This window comes from Capsicum annuum, chromosome 4, assembly GCF_002878395.1.
Source record: "Capsicum annuum cultivar UCD-10X-F1 chromosome 4, UCD10Xv1.1, whole genome shotgun sequence".
NCBI lineage: Eukaryota > Viridiplantae > Streptophyta > Magnoliopsida > Solanales > Solanaceae > Capsicum > Capsicum annuum.
In genome coordinates, this window is record NC_061114.1 from 62,168,476 (window position 1) to 62,179,333 (window position 10,858).

At 32.6% G+C, this 10,858-nt stretch overlaps 1 protein-coding gene across 1 annotated transcript; it reads right to left on the reverse strand.

Moving 5' to 3' along the window:
* Positions 1-8,290: 8,290 nt before the first annotated feature.
* On the reverse strand, positions 8,291-9,589 carry LOC107868077 (ethylene-responsive transcription factor ERF014). Its single transcript, XM_016714648.2, has one exon. The coding sequence runs from the start codon at positions 9,391-9,393 to the stop codon at positions 8,650-8,652; it is 744 nt and encodes a 247-aa protein (XP_016570134.1). The 5' UTR covers positions 9,394-9,589; the 3' UTR covers positions 8,291-8,649.
* Positions 9,590-10,858: the final 1,269 nt, after the last annotated feature.

Genomic DNA, 10,858 nt, shown 5'->3' on the forward strand with positions numbered 1-10,858 from the left:
TTTAATGGCTACTTAATCAATGATGGAGATATCTGCATATTTAATAAATTTTAAAAAAATTCTAGTGTTATAATATGTCTTTATGTAGATGACATATTGATTTTTGGAACTGATATCGAAAGAGTCGAGGAAACAAAATATTTTCTTGCTTCTCAGTTTGAAATGAAAGATCTTAGAGAAGCTGATGTAATTTTAGGCATCAAAATTGTAAGATCAGCAAATGGTTTGACTCTTACTCAATCAAGTTATATTGAGAAGGTTCTAAAGAGGTTTGGTCATTTTGACAATAAGCCTGCTCCTACACCATTTAATTCTAGTATCAAACTAGTGCGAAACTCTGGTGATATTTTTGATCAATTGACATATTCTTAAATTGTTGGGAGTCTTATGTATGCCATGCATTGTACCAGGCCAGATATTGGTTATGCAGTTGGAACTTTGAGAAAGTTTACTGATAGCCCTGGAGTTGAGCATTGGAATATCTTAATTCGTGGTTTAAGGTATCTGAAGGGTAAAATTAATGTTGGCCTACATTATTCTACCTTTCCAGCAATTCTTGAAAGCTACAGTTATGCCACTGGGAATTCTGATCCGAATGACTCTAAATCTACTACTCCTTGGATTTTCACTTTGGTTAGAGCAGCAATATCTTGGAGATCAAAGAAGCAGACATGTATTACTCACTTAACCATAGAATCAGAATTTACCGCTATGTCTTCTGCTGGAGAAGAAGTTGATTGGCTGCAGAGTATGCTGATAGATATTCCGCTATGGGGTAAGCCAATACATCTTTGACTATTTATTGTGATAATAAAGTTGCTATATTTCGGGCTTCAAGTGATTGTTACAATGGCAAGTCAAGACAAGTTCGTCTCAAACACAGTCATATGAGAAGATTATTGGAGGATGGCATAATATCGCTTCAATATGTTAAGTCCAAATTCAATTTAGCAGATCCTTTGTCTAAAGGGTTAGGCAAGAAATTAGTGGTACAACCTTGTAATGGGATGGGAATAAAGTCTATTGTAGATTGATTGTACTTTATGAAAACCTCGTCTAATGATGTAATCTTGAGTTCAAAGGAAAAAACAAGTGAAGTTACAATTGTGAAGCACATCAATAAAAATTTTTTTTTTCCTAGAGAGTGAGTAGATGTGCATAAGTTGAGATTTTTTCTCTTGGTAAATCTATAAGACCGATCTCGATTGGAGTAAATAATAATACTCTTGATAGATTTGACAATATTCCTACAAAATAGATGAATGAGATTATATTCGTTTAATAAATCTATACACCGATTTCGATTGGAGTATGTAGGGACACTCTTGATAGATTTAATGATACTTTGTTGTAAAGGAGGATGAGATTAATTTCTCTTAATGAAATTCATAGACAATTTGGTCGGAGTATGAAAAGTTACAGTGTGAAGTGGAGGCCGCTTCAATAAAATTTTAACAGGGAATTTAAAGCACTTAGCTAAAGTTAGGACACATGGTCGTAAGGTGTCAAAGGATTTTGATTTTCACCGGTACATAGCAATATGCGTGGAGTAATTTTCTACTTCATTCAATGAACTACTTAGTTCAAGATTTGTTCACTAAGTAGTCAATGATTTAGAAAGTCTTCACTAGCTAATGGTTCAAGTCCAAAAGACGTCATTATTGATGCATGTTGCTAGATTGATGTCTCAAATGAATTTTGTTTTTTAAAGATAAAATTTCTTGAAACAAGTGGGGGATTGTTAAGTTTATGTTTCAATAAATTTTGAAACAAATGCATCACTTAAAGTTTTGAGTTACAAAGAACAGGAATTTGACAAATTCATTATTCATTAAGTTTTATGTTTTAGGTTCTTGAAAGAAAGACATTTTTGTTTTAAAATATACATGAACCTATTAATTAATACTTAATTAATACTTTTCTCTTGCATGAAACTTTTATCCTATAAATAGTGTTTTCTTTTGTTTGAAAAGAGAAGCACTCAAAAACACTTATCCCCTTGAAAATACTCCCTCCGTCCCAAATTATGTGTCATCATTTTCTTTTTAATCCGTCCCAAAATAAGTGTCGTCTTTCCTTATTTGGTAACTTTTTAAAGGCACAATTACCCTTTTACCCTTATTGGTCCCACTTAATTAAAAAAAAAATATTGGCACATTTTTTTATAAAGGATAATTTGATAAACTTTACCAAGTCTTCTCTTATTTCTTAAACTCCGTACCCGATCAAATAGCGACACATAAAATGAGACGGAGTGAGTATTTGAGAGACATTGATCAAATGGTGAAATCACCAATTTAAGACCAACATTCTTGAATGCTACTTGTTTTGTGGCTTAGTTGAATCCCGAAAATAGAATTGTTCCTAGTTCTTCCATTTGCTCGTGGGAGAGTCTCTAACTATCTTCAAAAAGCGTATTATCGTGTCTCTAATCCAAACAAGTTTTATTTTAAATTCTTGTACAATTATCATTATTGTTCTAACACATTAATGCTCTTTCTTTTTAAGCTCCAAATACCACAACATTCCTACATAAATAAAACATTGAAACAAGTGTAATTCACATCATTTAAGCTCACACTACATTAAAAAAGAGTGAATGTGAGGTGAATAATAGTAAATATCATGGTCTTTAGCCTCAAATCACTTAACTATCGTGGGGGTATGATAGGTGTTAGCACGATCAAATTTTGGGTCACGACAATATTTTTCTCCATTCAAATACCATACACCACTGTTGCAAAACAGTATGTCCTCTAGGATGTCTATCTCGAAAGTGTTGGTGTACCGAAAGCCATTCAAAATTCCAATCCCCGTGGACTATGCCAATTCTACCAGTTTAGGACATGTATCCAGATTTCTCTTGAGAAATTATATTCAAAGTAAAAGTGTTTTAGAGTTTCACGTTCAGAAAAACATAACACATGTTTCTTCATATTCACAAAAGAATCATGTTGTTTGTTCTAGATTTCTATCTGTGTTTGTCTGTGGATGATTTGGTCTATTCGTCCTATTGGTGAGAGCCTATGGTTTGGTCAAGCATAAGGCATATATATTTGAGATGGGTTGATTATTTTCTATGTTATGATTTCACATATGAATAGTGAATACTGTGGTAGATACTTGGTAGGTGTCAGGCGTGACTCATGAATTTGGATCAGGATAGTTGTACCACTGAAAGATCTAAAAGTTTTTTTAATGTTATAGATTGTCCTTGAGTTTTTGTTACAGAACCACAAACTCAATAAAACAACTTTTTTCTTAAGCTCTCAGTTGTAGAATAACGGTTTTCTTTACTCTTTCCTTGAGTTTGCAATTATAGAATCATGAACTCCACAAACCTTGGCTTTTGAGTATTACTTATAGAATCATGAACTCAAGGACAAAATCCTTAGTTCAGAACCACAAAATGTATGACAACCTCTTTGACTTATCATTTATAGAACAACGAGCTCAAGGAGTTTTTGCTTGATTTTTCAGTTGTAAAACCACGAACTCAAGGACGGAATCTTTGAGTTCTCTTAAAGAACCGGGAACTTCATGACAGAATTCTTGAGTTCTCAGTTACAAAACCATGAGCTCAAAGATTATTTCCTTAAATTCTCTATTTTAGAATCACGGACTTCAAAACTTTTTCCTTGAATTTTTAGTTTTAGAACCACTAATTACATGGCTCTTTTCTTTAGTTCTTAGTCTTAAAATCATGAACTCAATGACACTCAGTTAAACCGCCAACTTCAAGACCATCTCCGTTATTCTCTGCTGAAGAACCACGAACTTCAGAACTTTTACTTAGAGCTCAATTGTAGAATCGCCAAACCCAAAAACAAAATCCTAGAGTTTAAAAGTTGGCGACATCTTTGGTTGTTCAATTGGCTGACTACCTAAACTTTTAGAATGAGGGTTGGATTTCCACCTTATAATCTCCTCCTGTTCCCCTTCACCAAACCCCATTTTAAAAAGAAAAAAGGTTGGCTATCTTCTTGGGCTTTTTTCTATTTGGCATAGTGCGACGTTGATATATCCTAGTTTTCAATTTTCTCCTTCAACCTCCGGTCCAAATATATTAGTGGCGTTGAACTTCAAAATCAATATACTTAATACCAACTAAATACTATAACTTTAACAGTAAAGCTAATATGTACAACAACAACGAAAAACTCAGTGTGTTCCATAAAGTGGGGTCTGGGGAGAGTAAGGTGTACGCAGTCCATACCGCTATCTTTGAAGAAGTAGAGAGGCTGTTTTCGATAGACCCCCAACTCAAGATAAAGAATAGTAGACCAGGAGATGGATTACATAACAGAAAAGGCATAAGGAATAATAAAAAGTAAATCAGAGTAATACGAAAATACAAAAGATAAAGCAAAACGAAATAAAAAAAAATAGCAACTGAGAAATCATGAATGGGACACCCACGTACTCATAGCCATAGACACCTATGAACCCAATCCTAAAATTACTAACCCAGCTATACAAGATCTCTCCTGATGGCTTGCTACAATCCACACCCTCCCGCTAGCTTTTACCCATATTAGTAAAGCTAATATGTACAAAGTAACAAAAAACATCTAATTCCTTAATTATATATGTTCATCAGCTCCAGTATTATTCACTATGGAATTTGACAGTTGTGAAGAAATTAAAAAGGAATGCGCAAGAAGGAGGCGGCAGGTTTACGTGTTTTATTTAGGAGTATTTTTGTCCACAATAATAATAAAGTTGCTAAGTTTTGATTAATTTTGAGATGGTGAATAACTTTTTATCAGCAATGTAAAAAGTGATTATTTACCCATTTCCTCTTGAAATTATTTAGGTGTAAGTCCAAACTTTGGATGGACTATCCAACAAATTTTAAGCATCTACAACTGGTCAGGTCTACCACTCTAAAAAAATATGGTGACTGAACAAAAATTTGGATGGAGGGTAGTGTAGCTTCATATTTTGTTACTGCACTGGTTTCTTAATTACTAGACAAGTCAAATTTTATGTGAAGTACTAATTGACCCAATAAAAAACTTAAGTCTCTTTTACTACTGGTAAAATAAATATATTACACTTCAAAAAAGTGAGAGTTGACAAAGGAGGAGTTTGTAGCTTCCCTATTTTCTGGATTCTGAATTGACATGCATATCAAATTGATAGTATAATCCAGTAAAATAAGAAAGCAATGTAATTTTTTTAAAATGCTGCTTCTAGGAACATTCCACTCCCACCCCCAATGAATATTCCAAAATTTGTTATAGAATTGCTAATAATATGTTTGTTGAAAGATGCACAACAAAATTTAAACTTAAAAATTACAGCTGTAATTGGGAAAGAGACAGGTTACTATATAGTATGTGAGAAAATAGCGAGTAGAAAGAGAGAAAAAAAGGGGCCTTTTATTACTGAGTACTCCTCCGTTTCATAATAAGTTAATTGTTGAATTTGACACACATGTTAAGAAAAAAACAAAGATATAAATTTATTATGTTTTTCCATTTTTATCCTCTTCAAAAAGCAAAGACACATGGTACATCACTCCTAATGCACATTTAATGAAGAGTAAATTTGAAACCTTAAATTGTGAACCATTCAGTTATTTTAAAACACTAAAATTGCTTCGACAATTCACTTATTGTGAAACGGAGGGATTACCATTTAAGAATGTATAATTCTTATAAAAAAAAACATTTTTCAAAAATAAAAAAGGCGATTAACTAAGACTAGAATATAGAAGGAATAAGAAAATTAATTTCTGAAGTGCCGAAGTTAATATTTGATAGTGCTTTAATCAAGGGGATTATCTTAGAAAAACAGAAGGAAGAAAAATGTGGTGAAAACGCGTTCACTGACACAAAGTCTGTGACAGTTTGTCTTTGACGGACAAAATAAAAGTAGAAAGATATTACTATTTACTACCAAATCTATGAAAGCCAGTAAAATTAAGCAAGCTGATATGTAAATTCTACCTGCCGTCATAGTAAACTTAGGCAAATCATATATGGAGATCTAGGATTCGGTATTCATGAATCAATTCACCATTTTGTTCGATCACGCCCGAGGTCAGGAACTTCGAGGGTAATGAAGTATTTTGTTTTTGTCCATTCCAAGATTTGAGCATGATACATGTTATCTAGCTTGCAATTACCTTCAACCGTGGTTTTTGTCTTCAAATGATGAAATTATTAATATTATTGCTGATGAAGTATGTGATTATCCGATCTAAAAGTTTTAATACTTAGAAAGGGCACATTTTTATTGTCAAGTATTTTTTTTTCAACAAGCCTGGCCCTTCACATCGAATTTGATTTGTTTTTTTTCACGAGTCAAGCATATGAATTATTTTTTTTAGGTAAAATACTTTTTTGAACCTTTGTACTATGTCGGTTTTATAAGTTGGACACTTTTACTTATATGTTTATCATCTGAACATTTGAATCCACAACAACAAACCCAGCTTATTCCCACATAATGAGATCTAGGGAGGGTAAGATGTACGCAGTCCATACCTCTACCTCTAAAGAAGTAGAAAGGCTATTTCCGATAGACCCCCAGCTCGAGACTACATCTGAATCCACTAAAAAAATAATATTTTAAACTTTTTTTTTATGAGTGTAACACACTCTCCCCACGTCAGCTGTCACATCACCTACCACGTCATCTGCCACGTTATTTAAAAAAAAAATATTACATTAAATTTCAAGTCATTTTTAAAATGCTAAATAACAAATTAAATATTAAATTAATTAAATTAAATAATAAAAAATTATAACTGTAGAAAAATTTGAATAATCATGTTTTTATTTTTGCTCACAAATTAAACATCAAATCTATACCAAATAATTAAAATTCTTCTCCAACTAATTTAAATTTTTAACTATAAATTCATATATACAAACATAATAAATTTTTTATTTTTAAATTAGAATATCTTTAATACATTCACAAAAAGTTTAATTTTTTTCAAGCGAAATTCACTAAATTTTTTCAATATTTACTATCACTCACTTTCTATTAAAATTTAAATTTTAATCCCCCAAAAATAAAAATATTTCAAATTTAAATTTTAATTCAAAAAAAAATGAAAAGAATTGAATTAAGAAAAAATAAAAATAAAAAATAAAAAGTGAAGGTGGGGGGGGGGGGGGGGGGGGGGGGGGGGGGGGGGGGGGGGGGGGGGGTGGGGGGCTGGAGGGGGCTGAGGGTGGGGTAGGGAGAGGATGGACGAGGCTAGTGGGGTATAAGGGTGGCGACAGGGCGAGAGGGGTATGGGGGCTAAGGGTGGTGTGGGAGGGGCTGGTGGGGTGGGGGTGAGGATGGGGCTGGGGTGGGGTGTGGGGGGTAAGGACGAGCTGGGGTGGAATGGGGAAGGGCTGGACGGGTGTTGGGGTGGGGTAGGGGGGATGAAAGGGGCTGGGGTAGGGTGGGATGGGCCTGGGTGGGGTGTGGGGGTGGGGACGGGCTAAGGGTGGGAAAAAGGATTATTTTATTTTTTTAAAATTTTTTAAAATATTTTTAAATGAAAAAAGATGGAGGAAAAAAAAGACTCCTTTTAAATTATTTTTTTAATATTAATATTATTTTTATTTTTTAATTATTTTAATATAAAATTGGCCAAAAATTGACCCCTATTCGCACCCCCAAGCAAGTGACGACACTCTCTTTATCCTAGTCATCATTTCAATGCCACATAGGCAAGGTCAACGGTCAAAGTGGGTAAAATATTGTTTTTTAATGGGTTCAAGGATCCAGATGACAAACATGCAAATAGAAGTTTCTAACTTATAAAACCGATATGGCACAAAGGTGCATAAGAGTATTCTGCGTTCTTTTTAATAATAGCTAGCGGTGAAATTCCATCACAGTTAGTTTGCCCGCTTTATTATGTCATTGAAGTATGTGATCATCTCATCTAAAAATTTAAGTTTAATTTATGATTTTGCAATATATTCTCAACAATTACGTTTCTAATAATTGATAAACTAGTTTTAGAACATTGAAAAGTGAATATTAATTTGGGAAAAAACGAGCATATTTTCTCCATATAATTTCCAGTTTTGAGTATAATGATGTTATTATAGTGACTGCATGCGAAATATTATTGAGACATGAGAGTGGCGTTTGAATAGAGAACTGAAAAAATTAATAATGAATATATGTTAATCAAGACTTAATCTGTTAATCAATAGAGTTTATGACCAACCTATGCCTTTTGAGACATCAACAGTCTCAAATAATTCATCATGAAGAAAATTTCAATTGAATCATGCCATTGCTAGTCAAAGTCTAATGAAAACAAATCATATAAGTAAATATTTTCCCACCATTTTTTTTTGCAGTTGGAGTACACAATAAATGATACACAGCATATGACACACTTCTATAAAAGAATATATATCTGAGTAGGAATTTTCTAGGAACTCACATGGGAGAGTCCGGAAAATATGACTTCTCTCTCTGTATTGTCCCTATTTTTCCCCCTATCTTCCCTAATATAAATGTAAATATAATTAGTTAGTGATGTTGTTCAAGAAAAAATTAACTTGACATCACCTCTAAAAAGAATTGTTCTATTTTTTGTTTGTTTATTTTTAATTTTCTGTAAAAGTATAATTAACAAATATGGTTAATAATTCAACTGAGATCTTCTTTTGCTCTTGATGATCAGCAAAAACTCCATAAAGGGATATCTGCAGATCCTTCTTCATAATAAATGTCCTCCATTGAAGGCGGATCAAAGAAAACTGTACCGTCTAGCATGTCACTGTACTTTGGTGAATCAAAGTTGTACCACTGCTCAATCATTGACACAGCTGTTATCTCTTGATCAAAAGTAGCAGTAGTAGCAGCAGTAGAATAATTTTGTAATAAACAAAAATCATCAAACTGATCCGCGTGACTTAACGGCGAAGAAGAAGAAGTTGACTTAGAGGAGAGTGGTGGAGATGGCGATGATAAAATAAGGTTAGTGTCATCAAACAATGACACTGACCCTATATTTTGATTTCCGCCACCTTCTGCAGTGGCTGCAGCAGCTGCGGCCACCCTTTGGATGGCTTTAGGGGATAGAGTTGTGGAAGTGTGATCAATGTGGTGATAGAAAGAGGAGTCAAATGGGAAGTTGAGATTGTGAGAAGCAGAGGGGCCTTTAAGGCATAAAAGGGCAGCATCATAAGCTCTAGCAGCAGCTTCAGGGGTTGAATAAGAGCCTAACCAGATTCTTGTTTTCTGATTGGGCGCTCTTATTTCTGAAACCCATGAACCCCAGCTTCTCATTCTCACTCCCTTGTACTTATTCTTCTTCATCTTCATGTTGTAGTTATTGCTACTTGAAGTTGAAGAAGATGATGACAATGACATTGATGTCTTGCTTGGCTCTGCTAAGCTCTTTTGCTCTGTCTTCACCATTAGCTGAATCTTGAATGAATAATGAAGAGATTGATTGAGTACTAGTGTAGTTTTCTTCTCCTTTTGTTTGCTTATTTGTCGTGGGTGGTTTTTCTTTTCTTTTTTTGTGTGTTTGAGGTGGATATCGATGAAGTGATGTTGAAGTTAAGGGAGGGGATGATTATTTATAGATGGTGTAATGGGGTGGGTGTGCTAATTTGAGTTGGGGGGTCGGGGGCCGGGGTGGGGGGTTTGAAGTGAAGTGATCCTTTTAGTCAAGAGAGTTATGTCTACATGTAAACATCAGAGTGGAAGACAGATATTTTCCAGTTCTTTGATCGAATGGAGAACTTGATAAATGTCCTTTTTCTCGCCAGCTAAATGACAATATTGCACTTAGCTTGACAAATTAACATTTCTTTAAAACAAATACAAATTAATTATTTTTTAAAATAAATTTTAAATATTTATGTGATTATAATTCATCTCATTATGATTACAAAAAAGTTTAAGGTTAAATTATAAATATAAATAAAACATACTATTTATTTTAGATCCGACTCCTCTCCATTTTCTTTCTCTCCAATTTTTCCAAGTTCTTACTTAAATTAGTAACACATGGCACAACTTAAATTTAAAGATTAAGATTTAATTGTTCAAAGTAAATTTTTAATTATGATTTAAATAATAATTAAACTATGTTATTTGGTTTAAAAAATTATTATAATCCTACAATACTAGCAACATATTATCTTTTCAATAAATATATATATAAAAAAAACTCTTCCTAATTTTTGTTCCTACACAGATTTATCTTTTTATTTTATTTTTTAATTATTTTTTTATTGTCTTTTTTGGAAACTTTTTCTTTAAACATCATCCAATGGAGAGCCAATTATTTCTGCTATATTATTTCACCTATTTTTTTTTCATATTTTTGTTGTGAAATAAATTTTCTAAAGATAATTGTTAAAGAGAAAGTTTGAAAGAAAAAAATGCAAAGATTAATTCAAACAAAAATTGAAAGTTGGATCTGTCTAGAGAAAAAAACAATTAGGAAGATAAAGTTTTCAAATATATTTATGAATAAGATAATATGTTGTTAGGATTGTAGAATTATAATAATTTTTGAAATCAAATAACATAATTTTATTATTATTTAAATCATGATTAAAGATTTACTTTGAATAGTTAAATCTTAACCATTAAATTTAATCTTTGTCATGTATCAATGATTCAAATAGGAACTTGAGGAAATTGAAGAGAAGGAAAATGAAGAGAAGCCGAATCCATTTATTTTGTAATAATTTTATTTTTTTTAAAAGTCTATCACATAAATTAGCAGTGGAGTAATACTCTCGAGTAAGATACTTGCATATATAGCTATTGAAGCTTCTCATCTTTAATAGGCATTGGACATAGATTGATTGATATTGTTTAAAAGTAAATAGTATTTCAAGTTAGGATGTTGATGTTAAAAGGTATT